At 47.5% G+C, this 26,498-nt stretch overlaps 3 protein-coding genes and 1 pseudogene across 4 annotated transcripts; 3 read left to right on the forward strand and 1 right to left on the reverse strand.

Moving 5' to 3' along the window:
* Positions 1 to 86: 86 nt before the first annotated feature.
* Positions 87 to 1,196, reverse strand: LOC136544572 (protein SOMBRERO-like; annotated as a pseudogene).
* A 289-nt stretch (positions 1,197 to 1,485) lies between these two features.
* On the forward strand, positions 1,486 to 4,040 carry LOC136542641 (uncharacterized). Its single transcript, XM_066535166.1, has 3 exons — positions 1,486 to 1,753; positions 1,845 to 1,909; positions 2,678 to 4,040. The coding sequence occupies exon 3, from the start codon at positions 2,683 to 2,685 to the stop codon at positions 3,454 to 3,456; it is 774 nt and encodes a 257-aa protein (XP_066391263.1). The 5' UTR covers positions 1,486 to 1,753; positions 1,845 to 1,909; positions 2,678 to 2,682; the 3' UTR covers positions 3,457 to 4,040.
* An 8,620-nt stretch (positions 4,041 to 12,660) lies between these two features.
* On the forward strand, positions 12,661 to 17,218 carry LOC136542642 (uncharacterized). Of its 2 annotated transcripts, none has more exons than XM_066535167.1 (12): positions 12,661 to 12,935; positions 13,046 to 13,133; positions 13,388 to 13,487; positions 13,642 to 13,715; positions 13,798 to 13,866; positions 14,036 to 14,113; positions 14,957 to 15,081; positions 15,487 to 15,559; positions 15,898 to 15,956; positions 16,049 to 16,426; positions 16,515 to 16,617; positions 16,693 to 17,218. In XM_066535167.1, the coding sequence occupies exons 1-12, from the start codon at positions 12,850 to 12,852 to the stop codon at positions 16,894 to 16,896; spliced, it is 1,437 nt and encodes a 478-aa protein (XP_066391264.1). In that variant the 5' UTR covers positions 12,661 to 12,849; the 3' UTR covers positions 16,897 to 17,218. The 2 variants fall into 2 exon arrangements, with proteins under 2 accessions (XP_066391264.1, XP_066391265.1); XM_066535168.1 differs by having other exon boundaries at positions 16,698 to 16,899.
* Positions 17,219 to 17,327: 109 nt separating this feature from the next.
* On the forward strand, positions 17,328 to 20,823 carry LOC136542643 (uncharacterized). Its single transcript, XM_066535169.1, has 6 exons — positions 17,328 to 17,720; positions 18,054 to 18,128; positions 18,868 to 19,007; positions 19,535 to 19,672; positions 19,858 to 20,075; positions 20,471 to 20,823. Exons 1-6 carry the CDS (start codon positions 17,480 to 17,482, stop codon positions 20,472 to 20,474), a joined length of 816 nt encoding a protein of 271 aa, XP_066391266.1. The 5' UTR covers positions 17,328 to 17,479; the 3' UTR covers positions 20,475 to 20,823.
* Positions 20,824 to 26,498: the final 5,675 nt, after the last annotated feature.

Genomic DNA, 26,498 nt, shown 5'->3' on the forward strand with positions numbered 1-26,498 from the left:
ACAAAGCATACGAAATGACCTATGTACCCCTGTTGTTTCTCTCCCTCCAATAGCTGACGCGTGGGCCCCACATGTCAGCTTCGTCTTCACCCCCCCGCCATCACCCGCTCCGCATCGGCGACGGCACGTACAGCGCCATCCCGTCCTTGACGGCGGCCCCACCGGGCACCGCGCAGCTGGCCACGTCCGTCTCCATCATCAGGCGGTGTCGTCGACATGGCGGCCGTCGCCGCTGCCGAAGCCGAGGACTGCGTGAAGCTCCACAGGTCGTCGTCGCTGCCAGCGCCGCTGGAGCCAGCGGCGGAGTAGAAGACGAGGTTGGCGTCGTCCGCGTCGTCGGCGCCGGTGGCGTCGTCGAAGCAGCTGCCGAGGTGGTTTGTGGCGGGCACGACGTCGTCGGGTGCCTGCCCGTTCAGGTGCGACGCCACCAACTGGTCCATCATGGCCCAGTCCATGATCTCGATCCCGCCGGCGCGGTGGAGGCCGAGGAGGTCGTCGACGACGACCCCGGCTGCGGCGGCAGCGTTGCCTGAGACGGCGTGCTGCAGCGGCGTCGTCAGCGCCGCCGCGGCCACGGACGGGCTCTTGAGCGGGGGCAGCTTCATGACCCCGTGCCCGCCCAGCACGGTCTTGATGGGCCGGAGGTACCTAGACATCGCCCGCCTCGGCGGCGGCGACGGCGACAGCAGCTCGTGCTTCTGCTTGCAGGACCTACCCATGTACTACAGGATCTGGTCCAGCGCGTCGTCGCTGGAGGAGTACTGCAGCCCACCGTGGTGCTGGTGCTGGTGCTGGTGCGCCGCTGCTGCAGCCACAGCAGCAGCCGCACCCTTGCTGACGGCGTGCCCGTGCTCATTGTTACTGCCGTGCTTGTTGCCCCCGCCTCCGCCTGATGACTCCTTGTGGTGGTGCTTCTTCTTGAACACCCTGCACACCACCCACCCGTCCTCCTGCCAGCCGTCCGACGACGCTGCAGCGGCGACCTGTCCACCACGACACCGCCTGATGATGGAGACGAACGTGGCCAGCTGCGCGGTGCCCGGTGGGGCCGCCGTCGAGGACGGGATGGCGCTGTACGTGCCGCCACCGATGCTGAGCGGGTGATGGCGGGGGTTGAAGACGAAGCGGACATGTGGGGCCCGCGTGTCAGCGATTGGAGGGAGAGAAGTAGCAGGGGTACATAGGTCATTTCGCATGCTTTGTAGGCCTTCTCAGGCTCCCTGCCACGCTGGCGTGCCACCTCAGCAAAAATGACAAAAACGTAGGAGTGTTACTGTTTGCGATGGCAAATATGTAGGGGCGCGTATAAAGATGGCAAACGGAGGAGTGCCAATGGGGTAAGAATGGCAAAAAGTTAAAAAATCCCCAAACAGACGCCATCTGTTCTCCCTGTTCGCCTAAACTTATCAGCCGGCTTATCAGCTAGAATCTATAGTATTTTTTTCTCACAATAAAATAGCTTTAGCCGGCTTATCAGGCGGCTCATGTATCAGCCGAACAAAGCCATAAACCCATGTGTCTCCTCGTAGAAATCGAAACCGAAATCATAATCCGCCACGAGTGGTGGCGGGGATTCTCGAGCGCGCGACAGCTCGATCTGCTCTCCTTGTTTTTGATCTTTCGCAGTCTCCGATCCCCTTCTTCCGCTCTTCGTTGCTGTTTTTCTTTTTTGGGATTTCCCCCGGATTTTTTCGGAGTGTTTTTTGTTGTTTCGTTTCAGGATCGTGTGGCCTCGGCGATTTCCCGGCGGGTGGTCCATGCATTCTCCCCCTCGTTTTGTTTTTGTGATTTTCACTAGGGTTTTGCTACTAGGGGTTTGATCTGATGGATGCATGTGCTTGTAGGTTTTTGGAACTTCGAGGGCTGGAGGAGTACGGTGTGCGCTAGGCATCAGTCTCCGCGGTTGTTGGTACGTGAAATCCCATCCGACTGAGATTTTTAGAATTTTTTCTGATTGCCGATGCGTTTTTTTGGCACTGTGCAGTTGGGTCTATTAGCGGATTTTATTTGGATGTCTGTGAATGATGGTTTGGGCATATAATGCTTGTGGGCAGGATTGAAATGCGATCTATTATCTATGTAGTTTGCTCGTCAGCTACCTCCTGTTCCGGGATATCGTTTGGTCTTTTGCAATGCTGTTTGTTGTGAACCTCTGCCTCAGGATCAGCTTGTTTTATTGAAGACTTTCTCATATGTAGTTTCCTATTTCGCTGATGTGCAGAAATTAACTGAATTTTGCTATTAATATGGACGATATATGGATAAAATTATGAGTATTTCCCCACCTACATTTAGCATTCAGCTCTTGTCAAATTCACAGGGTAAAAAATCGCATAAACTTTAGAGATTATCACTGTAAAAGTGCATCCACATATAAGAGCCAGGGGTTTTGAAGAACTATTTTTCTTAATGTATAAAATGTACATCACTGGAGTAATTAGAATGCAAGTAAATAAGATGGATGGTACTCTTTTAAACCTTATATTCCTGTTGTTGCTACTCAAGAATATACAATGCTTAATTTGATTCATATATTGGTATCCTATGATATGATATAGATGATTTTGTCTCATTGGAACTGTAGAAGCCTGCTTGATTTTGCTCTTGGAAATCTTGTGTAACTTTTGCTACAATTTAAGCTACTTCTTACCGGCTCTACTGGGAAAACTTTTTGCAGTCACAATGTCGACATATCCTGTATTGAACAACAGACCAATTGATCAGTGGACGGTTACGGAGTTTAAGGATGAGCTTGAGCGAAGGTATCTGCCTGTCAGTGGTCTGAAGGATGATCTTTTGAAGAGGCTCTTTGAGGCCATGCAGGATGAGATACTTGATAGTGAGGGAAAAGCAACTGTTGTAACTTCCCCTCCTGAGGAACCGGATGGAGGTGAAACTCCTGGTTCCATTGTTGCATCTGTTAACCAGGCTTCAATTGAGCAACATGTTGATAAAGGTGCTTCTGAGGTTGTGAAACAGGGGGCAGATCTTGTTATCTCTGTTACAGAAGCTTATGATGAAAGTACATTTGCTACTTCAGAAGTTACTCTGGAGGCTGTGGTTGGTACTGCAGAAGCTAGTCAGAAAAGTTTGGATGCTGTTGCAGAAGTTGAGTCTTCTCTAGTCGATACAGCTGCAACTGATGAAACCAATGGTGATGGTCTAGATTCAGCTTCAAGTGGTAATACTATAGTGAAGGAAGCAAATCCACACTCTAAAGGTCATGACGATACTATCGAGAAGACCCCAGAAGATGGCACCAATAAGAAAATGGCTGTTGATGATGAACCTTCTGATCTTACTGGTAGTGACATCAAGTTGGGCCTCGATGTGCACAGCAAGATTCTAAAACTGGAAGATGAACTCGCACCTCCTGATATGAAATTGCATAGTCATCGTGAGGATTCTGATGATGTTGCAGTTGCTGAGCCAGAAGATGACACAAGCAAAAAATGATCATTGATGATGTACCATCTGGTCTTACACATACTAATGTGGAGTTAGGTGCCCAGGTAGACTGCAAAATTGAACAGGAAGAAGTATCAACACTGTTTGATGCTGCTGCATTGCATGCTTATCCTAAGGAACGTATTGTGGCTGCGGCAAAAGGCCTTGTGGTTGGTACTGCAGAATCTAGTCAGAGAAGTTTGGATGTTGTAGAAGTTGAGTCTTCTCTAGTCAATACAGTCGCAACTGATGAAACCAATGGTAATGGTCCGGATTCAACTTCAAGTGGTAATACTATAGTGAAGGAAGTAAATTCACACTCTGAAGGTCATGGCGATGCTATTGAGAAAACCCCGGAAGATGACACCAATAAGAAAATGGCTGTTGATGATGAACCTTCTAATCTTACTGGTGGTGACATCAAGTTGGGCCTCGATGAGCACAGCAAGATTCTAAAACTGGAAGATGAACCCGCACCTCCTGATGATATGTTGCATAGTGATAATGAGGATTCTGATGCTGTTGCAGTTGCTGAGCCAGAAGATGACACAAGCAAAAAAATGATCATTGATGATGTCCCATCTGGTCCTACACATACTGGCCCCGTTCGCGTGCCTTTAAACCCGGCTTGATCCACTTATTTTTTTCATCTGTTCTGGAGGAATCTGGATGGTTTGAAAAAATGCTGGAGGAATTTATGAGAGAAAAGCACTGTTCCAGATGAAAAAATAAGCGGATCAAACCGGGTTTAAGGGCACATAAACGAGGCCAGTATACGTAGGATCAGATGGGACACTAATGTTGAGTTGGGTGCCAAGGTAGACTGCAAAATTGAACAGGAAGAAGTATCAATACTGTCTGATGCTACTGCATTGCGTGCTTATCCTAAGGAACATATTGTGGCAGTGGCAAAAGTCCTTGCGCTCCCAAGGAGGACGCTGATGTCTTACCTAATACTTATCTAGGCAGTTGATGGCTATGTCGATTTTTATTTTTATCCTATCTTGCTTTAGCATTTAATTTAGCATCTCTAGAATATATTGTAGCTTTTTTTAAGTTGCAAGCAAGCTATCCTATACGTATCCTCATTCTACCATAGTTAAGGTAAGGCTAATGAAATAGAAATTCCAGCCCCAAATTTATGATTTGGTTCTAACAAATGATATGTAAAGCCTAAGTTTAAGTTCATATGGTTCTAATCCTACCCATCCCAATCCCGACGGTATGTCACATCGCTCCCATTCCTCCCAGTCCTCCCACTCCTCCGTTGAGTCAGCGACTTCTTCTGGGCGGCGCCGGCAAGCTGCTGCGTGGGACGCGCGGCGGGCGGACGACGCGGCGTGGTTGGCTCGCGATGAGGACGTGAGGGCGGCGCAGCTCGCGGAGGCAGAGAGGAGGGAGCGGGAGGCGGCGGCGCTGCAGGCTACAGCGTCCAGGCGGAGCGGCTCGCGGCCGCAGAGCTCGCGTCCGAGCGGGCTGCCGCGACGGCCAGGGAGGCAGGCGGTGGTAGCTGCCCAGGCGGCGGCGGCTGCAGCAGCGGCCCTACGTGCGGAGGCGGGCACGGACCGACACGGCTTCGACGGCGCGGACAGGCGTGGCTTCGGTGGATGAGGTTGGGCGGCTTGCGACTTCGAGGCGATGCGGACGTGGGCGCTCGAGCCGCGCGTACGGACGTGGGCGCTCGAGCCGCGCGTACGGACGCGGGCGCTCGAGCGCGCGGTCGGATGCGGGCGCCCGTGTGGCACGCGACCCTCGGATCGAGCGGGCACTGGAGGCACAACACGAGCAGGAGCGGATCGAGCGGATGGAGGCGGAGCACGAATTCGCAGCGCGGGATGCACGGGCGCGGTACGGACGCGATTTGGACGACTTTGAGCTGGACGGACGGGATGCTGGCGCGCGGAGCCCTCGCAGGCGGCGCGCCTCGCCTTCCACGGACCGGCGCCGTGGTCGCCGTGGCCGCCGGCTCTCCTCCCGCCGTGCAGACCGTCTTCAACGACGCCGGCGCGGCGGATGTCCCATGCTCACCAAGACCAACTTACGCCGAGTGGTCTATGGTGATGAAGGTGAAGATGCAGACGCGACACATGTGGGACGTTGTCCGGTACGGCGACGTCGACTGCGAGGAGGATTGACGAGCGCTGGAGGCGCTTCTTGCTGCTGTTCCGACGGAGATGCACTCCTCCCTCACGAACAAACGGACTGCCATGGATGCCTAGGACGCCATCGCCGCGGTACGTATCGGCAGCAACCGCTTCCGCAGGTCCACGCTTCAGAAGCTACGTCAGGAGTGGAAGAACAGGGCTTTCAAGCCGGGTGAGGACGTCGATGACTTTGCTCTCCGCCTCAACACCCTGATGCAGCAGTTGGCGCGGTACGACGACAACAACATCGACGAGAAGAGAGCTGTCGAGAAGTTCCTCCGCGTCGTTCCCAAAAAGTACTCGCAGGTCGCTATCACGATCGAGATGTTGCTGGACTTCTCCGAGCTGTCGATCGAGGAGGTGACGGGTTGCCTCAAGGCCGTCGACAACCGCGAGCAGCTGCCTCCCTCAGAGCCGGTCACCATCGGTGACAAGCTTCTCTTCACCGAGGAGCAGTGGCTCGCACGCCAGCGACAGCGAAAGAAGGGGGAGGCCTCAGGTTCGTCGAGCAGTCGCAAGCGCCGACCGTGCAAGTGAGACAAGGCGCGTGGTGGCGCTCCTGACGGCGCTGACGGCAAGCGCAAAGCCACCCATGACGACACCTGCAAGAACTGCGGGAGGACCGACCATTGGGCCAAGGACTGCCGGCAGGCGAAGCACGGTGGTCAAGCACACGTCGCGTAAGCGCAGGAGGGTGACGAGGCAGCTTTGTTCTTCATGCACAGGAGCATCGAGCCATACTCCTCTCCTGTGCCGACCGCCACCGCGCTCCATCTCGACGAGCCATGGGCCCACGTCTTCCTCGGCAACGGGTCCAATGACGACAAGATCGACGGCTGGTACCTCGACACCGGCGCCACCCACCACATGACCGAGCGGCGGGAGTTCTTCTCTGAGCTTGACTCTGGTGGGCGAGGCTCCGTCAAGTTTGGGGATGCCTCCGCCGTGGAGATCAAGGGTGTTGGCTCCGTCGTCTTTACCGCAAAGACCGATGAGCACCGGCTGCTCACCGGCATCTACTACATCCCCGCGCTGAGGAACTCCATCATCAGCTTGGGTCAGCTAGATGAGAACGGCTCGCTCGTGGAGATCGAGCACGGAATCTTGCGTATCTGGGATCGCCATCGTTGCCTTCTCATCAAGGTGAACAGAGGCGCCAACCGCCTCTACGTCCTCCACGTGCAGGTGGCGCAGCCCGTGTGTCTTGTAGCCCTCTGCGACGACGACGCCTAGCGGTGGCACGAGCGATTTGGGCACCTCAACTTCTAGGCCCTCAAGCAGCTCGGCAACAAGGAGATGGTGCAGGGCATGCCGTGAGTCGAGCACGTGGAGCAGTTCTACGACACCTGTGTCCTCACCAATCAGCGACGGCTCCCCTTCCCCCGCCAGGCGAGCTTCCGCGCTAAGGAGAAGCTGGAGCTCATGACGGCAACCTCTGTGGCCCCATGACACCGGCCACACCTGGAGGCCGGCGCTTCTTCTTGCTCCTCGTCGACGACGTGTCCCGCTACATGTGGGCGGTCCTGCTCGACACCAAAACGGCGGTTGCGGATGCCATCAAGCGCCATCAAGCTGCTGCGGAGAAGGAGTGCAGCCACAAGCTTCTAGTGCTACGCACCGACAACGGCGGTGAGTTCACGGCGTACTGTGCCGACGAGGGGATCCAGTGCCACTTCTCCACACCGTACACCCCACAGCAGAATGACATCGTTGAGCGCCGCAACCAGATGGTGGTGGCCACCGCCCGTGCCCTCCTCAAGCAGAGAGGGATGCCAGCAATCTAATGGGGGGAGGCGGTGATGACTGTCACCCATCTCCTCAACTGCTCGCCCACCAAGGCCCTTGACAGCAAGACGTCATACAAGGCCTAGCATGGGCTCAAGCTGGTGGTGAGCCACCTCTGTGTCTTCGGCTGTCTCGCCTTCGCCAAGGAGCTCAACCACGTTAACAAGCTCGACGACCGGAGCACGCCAGGGGTCTTCATCGGCTACGTGGAGGGCGTCAAGGCCTACCGCATCCTCGACCCTGCGACACAGCGCGTCCGCATCTCCCAGGACATCGTGTTCGACGAAGGGCGAGGCTGGGCCTGGGACAAGGCGGTGGACGACGGCTCGACTACATCCACTTCGAGGAAGCCGAGGGAGCTAATAGCTCATCTTCACTGAGCTCATCTACCTTAGCACCCGGCTCGCCATCAGCTCCGGCGAGTACTCCACCGCCTACACCACCAGCAAGTCCTCCACCACCTGTACCACCAGCTATGCCCCCTCTCCTACACCGGCTCCCCAATCTCCTACATCGGCGCCCACACCTCCGAGATCGGCACCAGTAGTTTTGGTCCGTGACGAGCAGCGCACGGTGGAGTTTGCCACTCCACTATCCGACGACGAGGACCGCGTCGATGCCTACCACGATGACGAGCCTCTACGCTATCGCACCTTGGACAACATCTTTGGTGATCAGCCCGTCCCTGGACTAGCGATGCACGACTTCAAGGCAGAGCTGCACCTGGCGCGCGAGGACAGCGAGCCTCGCTCCTTCACTGAGGCAGAGGGAGACGCGGCATGGCGCGCCGCGATGTAGCAGGAGATGGACACGGTCAAGCGGGACCGGACGTGGGAGCTGGCGGATCTTCCCACCGACCACCGCGCCATCACCCTTAAGTGGGTCTACAAACTCAAGAAGGATGAGGCCGGGGCGGTGATCAAGCACAAGGCGCGTCTGGTGGCGCGTGGGTTTGTCCAGCAGGAGGGAGTCGACTTCGATGACGTTTTCGCTCCCGTCGCGCAGATGGAGTCCGTTCGTCTCCTCACGCTGGCGGCCCAGGAGGGTTGGCGTGTGCACCACATGGACGTCAAGTCCGCCTTCCTCAACGGTGACCTGAAGGAGGAGGTCTACGTCCACCAACCGTCGGGATTCGTCATCCCCGGCAAGGAGAACAAGGTTCTCCGCCTACGCAAGGCCCTCTATGGCTTGCGGTAGGCGCCACGAGCTTGGAACACCAAGCTGGACTCCACTCTCAAGCAAATGGGGTTTCAACAGAGTCCTCATGAGGCTACTGTCTACCGACGGGGCAAGGGAGGCAACGCCCTATTGGTAGGCGTCTACATTGACGACTTGGTGATCATCGGCACCAAGGAGGCCGAGGTGGAGACGTTCAAGGAGGAGATGAAGGCAACCTTCCAGATGAGCGACTTGGGCCTTCTCTCCTTTTACCTGGGGATCGAAGTCCACCAGGACAGCTCCGGCATCTCCCTTTTCGCCAGACCGCCTACGCCAAGCACATCGTCGAGTTGGGCGGGCTCACCGGCTGCAACCCAGCTCACACTCCCATGGAGGAGAGGCTGAAGCTAAGCCGCGATAGCACGGCGAAGGAGGTCGACGCCATGCGGTACCGACGCATTGTGGGCAGCCTTCGCTACCTCGTCCACACGCGGTCAGACCTAGCGTTCGCCGTTGGCTATGTCAGTCGGTTCATGCAGCGACCGATGACAGAGCACGAGCAGGCCGTCAAGAGGATCCTCTGCTACGTCGCGGGCACTTCCGACTACGGCTTGCACTACCCGAGGTGTCCCGGTGCGGAGCACTTCATTGGGTACAGCGACAGCGACCTCGCCGGCGACATCGACACAAGCAAGAGCACCAGCGGGACGCTATTCTTCCTTGGCAAGTGTCTGATCAGCTGGCAGTCGGTCAAGCAGTAAGTGGTGGCTCTGTCCAGTTGCGAGGCGGAGTACATCGCTGCCACAACCGCTTCGACTCAAGCTCTCTGGTTGGCTCGGCTGCTCAGGTGATGAATCAATGGATGAGGATGTGATGGAAAGTAAGCATGCCGATTCCTATATCAAACCTGATGATCTTATAGGAAAGACAGAGGTTACTTCAGAGCATGTGTTTAAAGAGATTTCTCTCCTTGATACTCATGCTGAGGGTTCCTCTGCACACTCAAAGGAAGTTGTCACTGAAGAGAAGCCACCAACTCCAACTGAAAAAGGAAGCCTGAAGGTTAGTGATAATTTGTTGACAGTATATTGAGAGTGGCATTTACTATGTTCTTGTACTTATAATCACATATTTATATTCCTGTTCTATTCTCTCGTTATCATTATGCCTTCTGTAACATGTTAAAAGGATTTGTGTGATTGTGCAGTGCTATGAGTGTCCAGATTTCTGTTTCGTGATCCTTACACTTTCGTCTTTTTTTCCCTTTAGTATATATTGCATAGAACAATTGTACATTTATGTTTCCTGGTTCTCTACTCCTTTCTAGAGGTATATGACACTTATTGTAGTTCTCTAGTAAGACTAGTGATCATCATGTCAAACTTTTGGCTTTTGTGGCACTACTCATTCCAAGTATAATTCTTGACTTTGTTTTAACTCGCTGTTAAATGAACAGATCAAGAAGTCATTGAAAATAATGAGCCAATCAAACGCCAGCGCCTATGGAACAAGGATGCTGTCAATATTTCTGATCAACAAGCATCCAAAATAACTAGTACTGGTACTCAGAAGGAAGTTATTTGTCCTGCTCCGGAACGTTCTTTTGGCAGGCCCAATACAAATTGCAAGAAGAAATTCTCCAAAGGAGCGGATTGGTGAGGTTCTTCTACCTGTTCAAAACAGTAAGAAATTCACTGTTTCTATCTAATTCTTATCTCATACTGCAGTACCACCTGCCAAAACATCAGCAACAACTTCGTTAAGAATTGATCGGTTTGTGCGCCCATTTACTCTGAAAGCTGTGCAAGAACTTCTTGGTAAAACTGGATCTGTCTGCAGCTTTTGGATGGATCAAATCAAGACCCACTGCTACGTCACAGTATGATCTTATCTTCCTTACCCTATGTTACCTCCTTATTCTTCCCCTGAACAGATTTGCCATTTCTCCAATTGATGGTTTATTTTGTTGTCAATACACATATTGTATTACCTCAATTCCAAATTATAGGTTGTTTTGGGTTTTCTAGATGCATAGTTTTCTATGTATCTAGACATAGCTTATATCTAGATGCATAGCAAAAGTGTATCTAGAATGGACAAAACAGCCTATAATTTCTGGAGGGTGTGTCATGTAAAGCTAACACTTCCATACAGCAAATGTAGGGAATATTATCTTAAGTACTTGCTCTGTTCCAAAGGCCAAAATTTAGGTCGTTTTAGTTTTGTCCTAGTCAAATTTCTCTAAGTTTGACCAAATTTGTAGAAAAAATATATTACCAACTCTAATTCCAAATAAATAATCTGTTGAGGCGTTTCATGGTGGATTTAATGAAACTAACTTAATGTTGATGTTGGTGTATTTTCTTAGAAAACTTGTTTTTGACCATTTATAGCCTTTTCACCCTGCATAAATCTTGCTTTCTGTATGCTCGATAGTAGGCAGTTTTACAAGCACAACTTGCAGACTACATCGTTTACAAACTTACAATTGAGCTTGATTCAGTCACTGTTGATAACTTTGGTTTTAGACGAATGGTAGCTTTGTTGTCTGGTTGTTCATGATACGCTCAGAGCATTTCGTGATATGTTGCCTTTTTGTTGTTTATTCCTTTTAGTAGCATGGCTTTGATGTGCCTGCTTCTCCTACCTCTCTGATTCGCAGTACTCTTCAGTGGAGGAAGCTGTGGCTACGAGGAATGCTGTCTACAACCTCCAGTGGCCCCCAAACAACCACAACTATTTGATCGCTGAATTTGTCTATCCAGAAGAGGTAAAGCTCAAACTTGAAACTCCTCTGCCATCTCAAGTGCCGATCAGTCCGAGCACAGTTGCAGCACCGCTGGCAGCAACCTTCCAACAGCCAGAGGCTAACCAAACCCTAGTACCTCCCCATGCTCCTGCTACTTCAAGGGGTTTGTTGCCCACTCCAGAACCATTTGCCAAGCTGCCTCCCACCTCTGATCCTGGACCAGCAAGGGAGAGCCTTCCTCCCCCTCCTCCAATGAAGCTGGAACCTGCCCGGACACTGGATGAACTCTTCAAGAAGACACAGGCGTACCCAAGGGTTTACTACATGCCACTGTCAGAAGAGGAGGTATCTGCTAAACGTGCAGCTCACGACAATGGTAAGAGGGGATAGTGGGCTCTAGTTTGTCGCTTAAGCTGGTATTTTGGCATCTTGTACTTGTCACAGCTGTTTTCAGATGCAACCGTACTCTTGTCACTGCACGTCGACCGACAGGTTCTATTCTCGCACCTGACTCTACCAGACCAGCAGCTGCAGCTCTAGGAAGAACTACTGCACCGTCCTTGTCCCTACATTTAGCTGGTAGTGTGTTGAAACTTGAAAGGCTTTAGTAGTTTGCTGTGAGGGAAGGCCTGATTGGGACATTGGGTACGTGGTATTTTGGAGCTAAGAATTCCGTGGTATCTCCAAAACACGTGTAATTTTGGCATTCTATAGAGTACCATGGTTTGTCAAAACTAAGATGGTGACAAAACATCAGGGATTTGGGTCCAAGAGATGGTGTAAATGCAGCAAGTTGACAGCATGTCAGCATTTTTGCACTAAGACTCGTTGGGTTCGTCTTGCTGCTGCTCCTATCGCGCTTTATTGTAATAGCGTCTTATCGCACTTATTGTAGATGCATTTTGAATCTACCCTGCAATGCAGTTTTATGTAGCCCTTTCTTCTGGATTGTGCTTTACAATGGGTGCGTTCAGTTAGTGTTATATTTTCGATCATGGATTCATGGTGCGTCTGGGATGTTGGAATTTGCACTTGCAACACCTGCGGATGCTACTCAAGGCCTGTTTGATTCAATAGTGCTAATTGTTACTCTGGAGTCTACGTCGTCATTGCTTCCATTTGATCTAGCTCATGCACAGCAGCTGCTGCGTTCCCAGTGCCCCAGTGATTCGTTACTGGTCCTTGGAAAAATTGAATAATTCTTTATATCTTTTGTAATAAAATACTGGTAAAAAATTGAATAATACTCTGTTCGAACTTGTTATGGGCTCTGAAAAGAGCTCATACACGGCCCAAGTATTCGTTTATTGCCTTGGCCCGATCCGAATCGTGTAATGTGACGAAGAGTCGTCGTTGCCTCTGTGCCTCTGGGTTTTCTTCCCCACGCTGTTATCTCTCGCAGTCGCACGCAAACGACTAGCACAGCAAAGACCCCACCTCGCTCGCGGCACGGCGACGACAATCCACCGCGGCTCGCTGCCTTCGCCGGTGATCTGGCCTCTTCGAGTCCGGGCATCAGATAATCATCCCCAGCCCCTCCCTTCCCGCCGAATCGGCGCGGAGAGGATGGCGTCCCGGCGGGGCAGCAGCAGTTGCGCGCTCTGCGAGGGATCCAACCTGCCGTCCTGTTGCGCCGTGTGCGTCAACGCGAGGTAGGAGCAGCATCCACCCCTCGCGTCCCGAAATTCGGCTAAAGTTTTAATCTTCCTGGTGAAATTTCTCATGCGCCTGCCGGTTTGGATTTGGGTTGGGTCTTCCGCAGGCTGGTCGAGTACCACACGAGGTTGCGCATGATGAGGAGCCTCCGCGACTCCCTCCACTCCCGAATCGCCGCACGCCTCGAAGCCAAGGTTGGTCTTCCTCGCCCCCTCTCCCCCCTCTGACACACCTCTATCAATTCGACAGCCAACTGAGCCTATATTAATTAGTTATAATTACCGGTTAAAATTTAGCATGGGGGCAAATACAGATGAATATACCAGAACCAGGCATGATGGTGGCGGGAATAACTATGCCGAACCTTGAATTGCTGTACATTTATGTTGTCGTTAGGGAATTCATGCTGAAACTATTTAGTTGTGTCCCTCGTGTATTTTTTTGACAGAGCAAAACAGATGAGCAGAGGATCTGGAGAGCGAGCAAAGCACAGGATATCATGGAGTTGAGGGATTGGCTCACTGAATTGAAGAGAAAAACTGCCATAGGTAGGTCACTCAGTATCACACTGATTGTCTGTGGTTGTGGGTGGGTTAGTGTCATGGTGATGCCATAGGTCAACGTCTTCCACACTGATAAATTTTGTTGGTTGTTGTTGGTGGGGTTAGTGATGCTGATATCTGCTTATTGCTGTTTTTGCAGACAAGACCAAGGTCGAGCAGGCATCGAGTGATGTCAAGGCAAAAATTGCGTCATTGAATTTGGCTTTTGTCACGGTATGCGTATCTCAGTGTTCATCTAGAACAAAGTCATTGGATATCTTGCTAACCCTGCATATGCTTTGTTTGTTGTTGTCAGCTGAAAAAGAGGCGAGCTGATGCAGTGGCCATGCACACCAATGCCATGAAAATTGCACAGATGAATCTCGTAAGTCTTAATATCCCCCCCCCCCCCCCCCCCCCCCCCCCCCCCCCCCCCCCCCCCCCCTTTCATTACTTGTTTAGTACACATAATAGTAGTGTAAACTGAATCATCCATCAGCTGTGTGTTTGTGCGTGTTCTCTTGCAATTGAAAATATTTGTTCTTTGTTGGCAGATGGCAACCACTTCAGATTGTATGAAAATGCAATCAAAATCTGTAAAGCAACTTTGCAGATTGTTTCCAATGCGACGAGTAAGTTTCTACATGCATATATACTCTTGTGATCCTTGGTTGACAACCTCACCTATCAAGATTCGATTTTGATCATATTTGGAGAATGTTGTTTAGGATAGTTTGCTCAACATTTTCCATGTTAACATCATAAGTTAATTGTGTTATATACTTATATCACTACTACCTCTCGTCGTTTTTAGCAGGCCTAACAGGATTTAAAAGGTCAAACTTTGACCAATAATTAGTCAAATCATAGGGACGCTTAATGAAGATCTTAACTCTTTGCTGATTATGCGTTTAATGGTGCCTCTCCAAATCCCCATAAAGTGCTGCAGTCCGTGTTTAATAAAGGTTCTTTGTCCATAAAATGCTGCAGTCCGTGTTTAATAATGGTTCTTTGTGGTGTGCAGCAGGGGCGAATCATCTTCATATGCTCTTTCTTCCTGAGAGTTCTTTTTTTTTCTTGGGATTGGTTGTTTTTCCTGGTGTGTGAATTGTAACTGTGACCTTAGGGCATATATATGAACACCCCTTTTCTTCTTCTTTAATGAAATGATATGCAGGTTTCCTACGTGTTCACCAAAAAAAACTTATGGGCGCTTAATGTATAAAAGTTATATGAATAGATTTGTATTTCACACTGTTATGTGGCTGCTAGGGTTGAGGATATTTTAGTGGTCAAAGTATCCCTCTAAATACTTTCTCAAATCCTAATACACCTACTAAATACAAACAGTGGGAGTGCCTAAAATGAGGGTGTCTTTAATTACTTTTTGGTATTCTGTAATAGTATTATATGGATCATCAAGTGTTCATTCATGTTTACATAAGGATTTATATCATACACTTCTTAATATGTAGGTTATTAAAGAGGGAGAAAAGAAAGACGACTACAGTGGTCCATATGATTCGATATGCGGGGCTCGTCTTCCTCGTGGTCTCGATCCACATTCTATTCCATCAGAAGAACTGTCGGCATCTTTGGGGTTATACTTTCCACTAACTATTACAAATTATTGTTCTAATGGTTACATTCTCTCATTCAGTTATTTGCTTAATTGGAATTCTATAGTCTTAATTGCAATATTTTTAACATTTCTCTATGGTCTATGACTTATCTATCTTCTGAACATCAATCTAATGCACACTGTCAAATTATTTATAAAAAAATTTCATATAGTTGCTTGCTTCTAAACATTAATAATCGCTGTCTAGACCATAGAGAAATGTTATATGGAGACCAGTAGCATTCCTTGTTATCTACAACCACCTGAGAAGTTTATATATTATTATGTTCTTGGGTTGTGTAAATTGTTCTCTAGCACAGATTGCAATAATACTTTGTCAATTTGGTTCTGAATTGGTGAAACTTAAGTTTGTTCTTGTTACAGGTACATGCTACATTTCATCAATATTGCAGTCCGTATCCTATCCGCGCCTTCTCTTCATGTATCAGGCTTTAAGGTAAGATAAAAATTTACTGTTTGAGCCATGCATTGGAGTAATAAGAAGTATGAATGCAGTGCCACATTATCAGCTTTGATTGGTTAGTCCTGGAATTATAATAGTCTGTCTTGTGAATTTAGTTATTTTGATTGATCAAGGGTATTTGTTTGACTCATTAAGCACTTCGTTTAATGGGGATCTGTCTGTGGCACATCCACATGCTTTATACACAAATGATGTGCAAGGGTATTCTGCAAGTTATACTCGTTTGGATTTGTGATGCGCATGAGTAGCAGCATGAACTTTCAATTGGCTGCCTGGTTGATTCATTGGCTAACTTATTTTAAATGTATTAGGGTTCATGCTCAAATATATGGCAGCGGAGTTCCTACTGGAGCACACGACAGTCCCAGAGGTACTGTATATAAGAAAGACAAGAGCTCTCTATCGTATGAAGATGGACATATAAGACATAGACTGACGTGCTCTGTTTTTCTTCTTTTTCAGCAAGGTTTACCCACTTTTTATACCTAGGAAAAATGTTTGCACAGGTGGTGAAGAAACTTCACTGACAGAAAGTGGTTCAAGTAACTTTGGAGTTGACTCTGTGGATTCTGTCAAGAAACCGTCTTTTGATTCCAAGAGAAGCAATAGCTTTAGCTTTTCTGGTGCATCTTCCCACTCCATGGAGAGGCATCAATATTTGCAGAGAGGAATATCACTATTGAAGACAAGTGTTACAGCCATTACTACCTACTATTATAACTCACTGGGCTTGGATGTGCCATCCAATCTTTCTACTTTTGAGGCGTTTGCTAAGTTGCTCCATATGTTATCGTCATCAAAGGCCCTTCGAACTGCTTTTGAATCAAACATTGCCTCAAGGTACCTGCTGTTTCATAGTATAACATGCATATCTGTGATCCAATATCGAAAGGGTTTTAAAAAAACTGATCCTGTCTGCTGCTTCCAGGTCAGAAAAGCAAGCGCAGCAGCTAAACAGATCGATTTGGAAGGCAAGTTCGGCCATATCATCGGACAGTAGTTTTATGGACAGCATGCACACAGCCATCATGGTAAATTCCTATTTCGCTCTTACATTGCATGTAAAACTTCAATTTCCATTTTGATGGAATCTCTGTTCTTGTCAGCCCAGCACTCTGGACAACCTCCTCCTGAACTCAAACGAGAGCTTCTTGTACACCGGTAAGCTGGTGAAGCATGGTGGCGTGCCAGATAGCATATTCGATGGCTGGGATCTGGTAGAGCGTGAGGTCCTACCACCACCGCCCTCGCAGGTTGAAGATGTCGCGCAGTGGGAAAGAACCGTGTATGCTGGCACAAAAAAGAAATGACATCTATTTACATGTCCTCAACTGTTAGAACACCGCAAGAGCTTCAGTTTAGATATGTACCTGATCATCAGGTTCTGGTTCATGTACAGTAACAGTACAGAACTAACCTCACCCTGTGGCTGTGACCTGTGAGTCATCTACACTGCAAGGATGCAGAGAGTAGAATTGTAGTGTAGGGTTCATTTGCTGCAATATGTACATCAGTACATGTACATGAGTGCAGCCCTGTAAATTTGTAAATATAACTCCTATAGCGTTTAGAAAGGAAGGTAAAATGCCTGGAATACTGATATTCCTTCCTATGAGTACAACTGAAAAGAAATTCTTTTACATTCAGCAAGAAAGCAACCAGCACTTAACCAGAAAAGAGGTGTGTTCAGTAACACCTTGTGACGGCCAGAAAAAGAGGCCTTATTTGAGAAGAGAAGCGGTCCACGTGTGCAAACGACGTGTCACCATCAGGAGGCGTTCCCTCCATTCCACCACAAACCCCCACCGGACCTCCAGCTTCGCCTCCGCGGCTCCGCCTCTTCCTCCACGGCTCCACCACGCATAACCCTAAAGCCTCCCCGCGTTGCCGGCGATGAGCAGCCTTCGAGCCATCTCCTCCCTCCATATCTACTACTCGTCGGCCGCCGTGAGACGAGGCGCCGGGCGGCTGGGGTTCACGCCGGCCCTCGGCGGGAGCTTCAGGGTACCGTCGAATTCCAGTCCGCCCGCGTTCGTGCTCGACGAGGTCGCGAGGGCGGCCGGCGGGGTTCGGAGGAGGGCGTCCACGCGCGCGGCGAGTTGGGACTCGGAGAAGTCGCCGTACGAGACGCTTGGTACGATCCTGTGCTCACGGGTCGGTAGCATCTGTTTTTTTCGTGTGTCAGTCCTGATGATCTACTTACTCGTATGATGCTGATCAGTTTACTATGTATCAAAAAGTCTTTGATCCGTTGTGGCTTCGCCTGATTTTGATCATTTGCTGTTGCCATGCTTCTATGATTCAGTTCTATCGTCTAAAAAAACGATTCAGTTCTAAATTGGGCAACCTTAGTAACAGTAACGATCTGTTGCGCCCCTACTTTGTAGTTTCAGATGTGCTGTGTGTTCCGGACTTGGAATTGAAGGTGAAGCTAATGTGTGTTCTTTGTGTCTCATGCGCTTCAAAGAGCTGGGTAGGGATGCAGACGAGGAGACCATAAAGACTGCCTACAGAAGATTGGCCAAGTTCTATCACCCTGATGGTTGGTTTATTCACCTTTCTGAATTTTCCTAATATTCAGCAATTCTCCCTACTGTGTTCGAGGCACTACTTGATTTTGCTTGTGTTTCCCCACATACAATTCGCATGCTCCTGTGAACATGATTAATAACTCTTAGTTGCTTCATGTTTTTCTTATCACTGAGTTTTTCATTTGTCGCAAGCCCACAACACAATTGGACGACAATGCATCAGTGTCAATGGTACAAACTAGTGCGCGGTGACTATTTGACCCTCATTTTCATGTTACTCATCCTCCTGTGGATTCAGTGATAAACATCAAATGCATTTAGAATGGCAGGTCCACAAATCAATATCAACTTTTATTTGAGAAGTTGTGTCCAGTAGCATGTTTTACGCGGCATCAAACTATTTCTCCTTCTATAGATATGTGTCGTTGCAGTTGATGTTTCTGTATCTGGAGCTGTGCTGCTAGGGTATTAGAGTTCTAGACTTTATGGTGAAATAATTTGCGGATTCCTTCATTCATAATTATTGAATTTAGGTAATTATCTCTATGTATCGTCTTAAGTCTTCTTGGCTAGGGAGTATGCACTAATAACTAAAGTCAAAACTAACCAAAATGAATTGAGCAAGTAAAGCCTGTGGCTACCTGTAATTTACTGATAGAAAAATGAATCAAGGAAGAAATTGGTGCCATAGTAATACAGGTGCAGTTGTCATTCTCCTTTTATTCCATCTGATTATGTGTCATCTCACAGTTTATGATGGTAAGGGAACCCTTGAGGAAGGGGAAACTGCTGAAGCCCGTTTCATCAAGATCCAAGCAGCGTATGAGCTGTTGATTGATGATGAAAGGAGAAGGGCATATGATAGAGAGCATCATGTGAATCCGATGAAGGTCTGAATTTTCTTGGCCACTTAGGTTATCATTTCATTATGTGCAGGATGCTGCTCCACTCCATGTTTGTATTTGTTTGTTAATTACTGTTGTCTGTTGCTACCTTTTTTACTCGGGGATTACCCATTTTAGTCACAATATTAGTTTTTCAATCCTGATTTAGCTTTATGATTCTGAAACCAAGAAAAGGGAAGCATCATTCCATCCTTGTGCTACTTACTTACAAAGCAGTTGTGTGTCTTGCTTTGTTTATCTTGCTGCAAAACTGGACTACGAGTGATGGTATATATCAGCAACTAAGAACTGGTAATAACAATTACATATGGGTCCAACCATTCGTATGTCTTGAAATTGTTGAGCACTCGACTTTATTATCTGCAACTGCAGCTACTAGAATGTGAGGCAACATTGAAATTGTTAGAGCATTATGGTAATTTTAGTTGAGATTACAGTGGTGACTTCCAGAGCAATGTCTGCTTAAAAGCAGTATTGTTGCTGTTCTGAAAATCTTATTTTCTTTGAACTAGGCTTCTCAAGCATGGATGGAGTGGGTAATGAAGAAGCGGAAAGCTTTTGACCAACGTGGTGACATGGCTGTGGCTGCTTGGGCTGAGCAGCAGCAACGTGAAATGACACTACGGGCACGGCGTCTCTCACGCTCAAAGGTGACGCCAAAGCATTACACTGTTCCACTTCTCCTTTCTTTAATGAAAGGCAGAGACCCTGACACTTCCCTTTCAGAAACAAAAGCACTACACTGATCCTCAATGCCGTCCAACATCTTGCTATGTCAGTTATCCGCATGCTCTGTACTTTTCTCTGAATCTGACTTTCAAAATACTGGATCCAGGTTGATCCTGAGGAAGAAAGGAAACTATTTGCCAAGGAAAAGAAGGCATCTATGGAATTCTACAGCACAACTCTGAAGAGACATACCCTTGTGTTACGGAAGAGGGATATTATGCGCAAGAAGGCAGAGGAAGAGAGGGATAATGCGATCAGTAGACTTCTAGCGGCGGAAGGGCTTGAGCTGGATACAGATGAAGATGAAAACAAGACTTTTTTGGGGTAATGCTTTTGATACTTACCCCTGATTTATTCTCTTCCTCCATTCCAGCAATAGTTGAAGATCCAGCGACAACGAGTACACAAGACGAAATAGTTGAACTCGTTGGAAACCCTGGTGCCTGGAGATGTGCGCCAAGGATCCAAATATAATCTCTCGGGGCAGAGTTTAGCATTTTACCGGAGAGCAGAAAGAAAAGGCAAATGATGGATGCGTAAGGGCTGTAGTAGGGTTGTAATATGATTCAATGAAAATTTCTTGCAAGCAAGAGATACGCTTGAGATATGTATTTTTTATTGTTTTTGAACGTAACAGTGATCAAGTGATGCTTGGGCTCTGAATGTAAATGAATAAAAAATATACAGATTTGTGACGTATGCTCGTATCCTATATGCAGGTAGGCGGGGACTCAGCCTTGATTGCCTGGGCGCGGTGTGGCGACGGTGAGGGGCATCGCGAAGCGGCACGGAGAGATAGGGATGAAAACGGATCCGATCAGTGCGGATAATGTCTTTCCCATATCCTAATCCACTTTTCTTTGTCGGATTCGGTGCGGAGCGGATAATACACGGATGTGGATGCGGATTTTTTCGGATGTCGGTAATGGTCTGGATATGGAGTGGAACCGGATCGGAGACGGATTTAAATAGTCGAGTAATATGTGCATGCGTAGAGAATTATAAGCTTGTCAAGAATTGATTTAGTAAAGAACCAATAACAAGCAATAGATAATAAGCTTGCATTGCATTCCATATTGCGGCTATCACACTGATAATTAACACTTAACATGATATTTTCACTAAAAATGATAAGTTATTAGCCAATAAATAATAACACCTAGCAAATTCTTAATTTAAAAAGTAGAACATCGTCAAACAACCACATCACAAAATAAGAGTTCTCAACTAACAAACTTTTTTAAATCCCAAATTCTTTAGTCTAGGGAGAGAAACTTTCGGATATCCTATTTTAAACATCAGATAATCTACATAGAAATTGCGGATAATCATGTCCGCCGGATTTTCCATATCCTACACCGCATCCACACAAAATCGTATTTGGATTATCCGTATCTGCATGGATATTAAAAGTTCTTCTCTGTATCCTCAAAATTTGGATTCGGATCAGAGAATTTATCCACACCACTTTCATCACTACTGAGAGATCACCTGCCTAGCAATCAGTAAAGCATAGTCGAAATGGGTCGTTCCATTTCGTGGGCTTCAGCTGCCGCCCGCCCGCCCCGGAGAGATCACCTGGCTAGCAACCAAAGCAATAATCAAAATGGGCCGTTGCATTTCTTGGGCTTCAGCTGCCGCCGCGAGCTGCAACGCTCCGTGTTTATCTATTCTATTATATCTTCTACATCTACACCTAAAAAATAACTAATCCTATCGTCTTACCGCCCCGCCACGTTAACCCCGCCCGCGCTGCGTTAACCCCACCGCGCTCGCATCCTCGCTGGCCCTACGTACGTAAACTCAAACCGCATCTTCTTTTTTCCTCTTTTTTAGCAGATTAAACCGCATCTTCTAGGCGTTTTCTACGTGGCTTTGTTGGGCCGCTTCAGCCCAGTCCATCCCATCAACTCATCAACCGGCTGCTAGCCTGCTAGGGCCGTGTTTAGTTCGTCCGATTCAGCACCGCCAGAACGACTGCAGTTACACTGTAGCTATAGTAGCATTTTGTTTTTATTTATCAATAATTGTCCCATCGTTGACTAATTAGGCTTAAAACGTTCGTCTCGCAAAGTACAACCAAACTGTGCAATTAGTTTTTGATTTCGTCAACATTTAGTACTCTATGCATGTACCACAAGTTTAATGTGATGGGAAATCTTCTTTTTGCATAGTGCCAAAGTTGAGATTCCGGGTGAACTAGACATGGCCTAGGCCGGTTTTGTGGTGAAGTCACGTGCATGCAGGATAGGTAATTTAGGATCAAATTTGTGTCTCCATTTTTTGGACTGTCTTGTCAATCGTTATTTAGAATCAAAATTGTTATCAGCTTTTTATGTTTTTTAATGAAAAAATCATTTTAAACTTGTAAAATGCATAATGATCAATCATAAAACTATTAATTGAAAAAGTGAAACTAATTTTTTTAGGCTAGATCTGCACGATATAAATGATAATTTCAAGAATCAAATAAGTATTCTAGCGATTTTTGTAAAAACGATAAAATCATCTTAAACTTGTAAAATGCAAAATAATAAATCATACAAGTATTAATTGAAAAAGTGAAACCAATTTTGTGAGGCAAGATCTGCACGATATAAATGATAATTTCAAGAATCAAATAAGTATTCTAGCAATTTTAGTATAGATTAAGAGGCAACGCATGTAACACTAATTTAACTATAGAGAAATCTTATGCTTACTCTGTTTTGAGCCTGATGGTAAAAGGTACATATATTATTGGTAGTTTTAGGGAGTTAATTCAACCCCAATACCATATAATTTAGTATAAATTTGCATCCCTTCAACGCCTTATATTTATATTATTGGTAGTTTTAGGGAGTTAATTCAACCCTAACACAATATAATTTAGTATAAATTTGCATTCCTTCAACACCTTATATTTTAGGACGAAAAGAGTAAAAAAAAGTAAAACCAAATGGAAGAGTCAACGATGTTGATGGGCAAGGACATCGAGCACCCATAGTTGATGGATGTGCCTCCCATCGCGTCAAAGCCATAATCTATATGCGTCGCCATAGAGATTTTTTTAACACTTTTTATCAACTAATTTTAAATCTAACACTGTTTAATTTTTTCTCTCCAAAACTAACACTTTTGGTCGCGCCTATTGCCATGGCGCGGCGAAAAGCCTGTGCCGCGCCATGCATGGTGGCGCGGTGAGAGGGGTGACGTGGCGACAACCGGGCCGCTGATCAGTGATGTGGCAGGGTCTACCGCACCACCGATCTTGGCGCGGGACTAACGCGCCACGGTGTATGGCGCGGCAGGACCTGGACGTAGACAGAAGACCAGCCAGGGGAGCTGCTATCGGTGAGGATCGATAGCGACGCGACCATGGACCCCGGCTTCGCGTCGCAGCTTAACGACACCTGCAGCTCCGACCCCAACGCCTTCGCCTTCCTCGCCCCCTCATCAGTGGGATTCCACAACGCCTTCTACCATGTGCTCTACCTCGACATGAGGTCACGTAGTATGGTCGACTACTACGCGTCCAACCAGGGTGCCGTCTTCGACGATTTCGTGGCGGCGATGACCAAGCTCGGGAGGATCGGGGTCAACACGCCGACCACCGGTGGCGAGATACGCTAGGACTGTCGGTTCCTAAACTAGTTGCTAGTTAATCTCGTCAGCAGTGCTACCGCGACGCATTGAAACAAATATGAAGCAAATAAATAGAGTCCATGCACAAATTGATAAGTTTCGGACATAAGTTCGACATAACCAACTAAGTTTCGGACATAACATTTGTTCGACATAAGTTTCGGACGATAATATTTATTCGACATAAGTTCAACATAACCAACTAAGTTCTAGGAGTGTAAGGATTCCTCGAACGCCTCTGTCTCTTCGAATTTGTAGGCCTCTGTCTCTTCGTACCTTACAAGTATATGATATGCACGATTACTTATAATCTTTATGATCGTTAGTTCATGGAGCCTACGTATTTAAAGAAACTACCTTTGTTAGTACCTGTGAGGCTCCTTGGGTACCAAGCGGGGCACCACCTAGCTAAGACATGTTGATCTCGTCCTGCGGCCAATCGTCCCACTGGTGGTGCTGTCTGCGGAAGCCCGGGGGTCATCGTCCTCGTCGTCCTCATCGTCCTCGGTTGCAGGGTCCTTTCCAACGCTATAATGTGGTGGTGTACGCACTGTGGAAGTGGCACCTATCATCGACTGAGAAGAGCCGGCTAGTGTCCGCAAAGAGCCAGAAGACGTGCCACCCGATCACGTCGGGACTGCCGGTTCCACCCAAGGAGTGTTCATGCAGCTCAGCTTCTGAGCTAGCTTCCTGCAGCTCCGCTTCACCTTCTGCATAAATAGATGTTAAAGTTAGTGCATTTTCCAGACGCATATACACTAAAGAAATATTTTTGGAATGGACAAGTTTATGTTTATCTCCACAAAAGCCTCGAGAACGCCTGGCCCCTACCCTCTAGACTTGTGAAGCCAAAACATTGCTTCATTGGACATCCTTGACAATTGTGTCGCCTAGGTACAGAAACGTGGTTAGATAGTTTTAGTAAACATACTTAATACCAAATGGATAATAAATTGTACCATTCGAGTATCTTACCATGTATCTTTGAATCGGTGCTCTCTGTAGTTGTGTGTCGGCTCTAGTGACAATGTCATACACATCTTCGATCATATCTTTCTCGTCATCCTCGTCAATCGCCTCCTCAGTGTATGGGGGCTTGATATGTGTCCTCATAGACCTATGAAGCCACCGCAGGTACTCATCGAAGGTGTGCTGGTCGTGTGGGGGACCCACATCGACCGGCTGCCGGTCCCTGTTCTGCCACAACTGGATGTACGCATTATGTGTCACGCGTCAATCCTTGGTCTTGTACCTCTTCCTATGGTCATACCTTCAACAAAATGATTGTTAGTTGTATCATACACACCTCTGAATTATAGCTTTGTTATTAATTGATAACGTACCCGTGCAATTCTTGGTTGGTGGAGTAAAGCGGTGGTGGGTAGCCTGTCATTCTTCCAAACTGCCTGCAAACCCTGATGGGCAAGTGAATCTCGACTACGTAGAAGAAAATAAGAGGGACATTATAGCGATACTCGTCTGACTTATCCCTAGTGACAGGACTCAGATGGTACTCGAGCTCTGGAGTATCCCAAGGACACCAATGCACTTGAATATTTCATAATTGAGTTAGGTTGTGATATAGTGTACATCGAACAAGATATATGTATGATAGTAAAGAGAGCGTAACCTAGTGCTGTGTTAGGACATCGAGACTGTCCGTGTACTCCCTGTACTTGTGCCTCGCATTCTCTCTAACTAACTCTGCTTCTGTCTAGATATATAGAGCTATAGGGAGTGTATCATACCCGTTCCAATGCTGCATTGAACATGATAATAAATTAGCCATTAATAATTTAATCATATGTAACTGCCTCGAAGAATATAGTGAACCGAAGTACTTACCGGTAAACCAGTAGCAAGGGGCCTTCTAATGGGCCATCGTTCCCAACACCAAACCTGGAGTAGGTAGGAGCAACCCTCAAGGTTCGCATACCCTGAGGTGCGACGGCAGGCAATGCATAGCTGTCGATACGTCCATGCCAGAACTGCACTGCCCCAGCTGTACGCCGCTATGTTTTCCCACGATTGGTATAGTATGTCAAGGAAGATCTAGCTGATGCTATTGCCCGAGGCGTCTAGGAAGAGGAAAGCACCAAGAAAGTGCTAGAGCCACACTCTAGCGAACCTATCGATATGAGCCTCATTAGCCTGTGGATCCAAGTAATCAAAGTGCTCTGTGATCCACGATGACGAAACACCAAAACTTTTCCTAAAATTCACCAAAGAAAATAAGACCCGATGGCTACAGGAAAGTAATGCAAGTATTAAATATGCTTGAATTGCTCACTTATTTTTTTGGCAACCTCGTCGTCCGATGGAAGAAAGCCAGTGAACTGAGCCACCAACTCCCTCCAATGATCGTTGTCAACTATACCCATCACTAGAAGTCCCCCTAACCGAAGGCCAAAGATAGCCTTCATGTCCTACATGGTCAAGGTCATCTCGCCGCAAGATGGGTGGAACATGTGGGTCTTAGGCCTCCACCTGTTATAAGAATAGAACGACTGTTAGTTGCCTTAAATTTGTTATAAGAATGTTTACGCACAATGAAGGCACTCGCACCTATCTACAGCTGCAGTAAGTAGTGCTGGGTCAAGGAACGAAAGACCGTAGTTGACAATACGGACAAGCTCAAGAAATCCAGCACGCCGTATGTACAGCGCATAACGCTCGTCCTACTGGTGCGCCCTGGTGTGCGTGCAGGGCCTCAAAGGAGGCAAGGCCACCTCTACATCGGTGTCACTCAAGATGTGTGCTCGATGCGGCTTGTCATACTCTACCTCAAGAAGAGGGTACAACGGGTGCTACGTGGGAGGGGTCATCCTGTTACAAATTGATAAACAAAAGGTTAGAGTATTCAAATTAACAATATTCAAATTAATATTATGTAGCATTGCGAAATTTGAACTACTTGTTATGCAATAGGAACAAAATATAAAAGCACATGTATATATTCAAAGTAACATGAACAGACATATTAAACAACTTCACTAGAAAAATAAGCAACTTCTATGTATGGACCTGCTGTCCATCAGTGTTTCTTATTAAATTATTACAATAGTGTTTACACCAAAATTTGGGAGAAGAACATGGGAACTCGTAGACTTCTAAGTTTATGCC

Source organism: Miscanthus floridulus, chromosome 3 (genome assembly GCF_019320115.1).
Source record: "Miscanthus floridulus cultivar M001 chromosome 3, ASM1932011v1, whole genome shotgun sequence".
In the NCBI taxonomy this organism is placed as follows: Eukaryota; Viridiplantae; Streptophyta; class Magnoliopsida; order Poales; family Poaceae; genus Miscanthus; species Miscanthus floridulus.

Excerpts from the sequence above, each read along its gene's own strand:
- LOC136542641 (XM_066535166.1), top strand. The coding sequence starts at position 2,683 with ATGTCGACATATCCTGTATTGAACAACAGACCAATTGATCAGTGGACG.
- LOC136542642 (XM_066535167.1), top strand. The coding sequence starts at position 12,850 with ATGGCGTCCCGGCGGGGCAGCAGCAGTTGCGCGCTCTGCGAGGGATCC. Across the intron at positions 13,134-13,387 it reads CCGCACGCCTCGAAGCCAAG|AGCAAAACAGATGAGCAGAG; the intron begins GTTGGTCTTCCT and ends TTTTTTTGACAG. Across the intron at positions 13,867-14,035 it reads AAATTGCACAGATGAATCTC|ATGGCAACCACTTCAGATTG; the intron begins GTAAGTCTTAAT and ends CTTTGTTGGCAG.
- LOC136542643 (XM_066535169.1), top strand. The coding sequence starts at position 17,480 with ATGAGCAGCCTTCGAGCCATCTCCTCCCTCCATATCTACTACTCGTCG. Across the intron at positions 18,129-18,867 it reads CAAGTTCTATCACCCTGATG|TTTATGATGGTAAGGGAACC; the intron begins GTTGGTTTATTC and ends GTCATCTCACAG. Across the intron at positions 19,008-19,534 it reads ATCATGTGAATCCGATGAAG|GCTTCTCAAGCATGGATGGA; the intron begins GTCTGAATTTTC and ends TCTTTGAACTAG.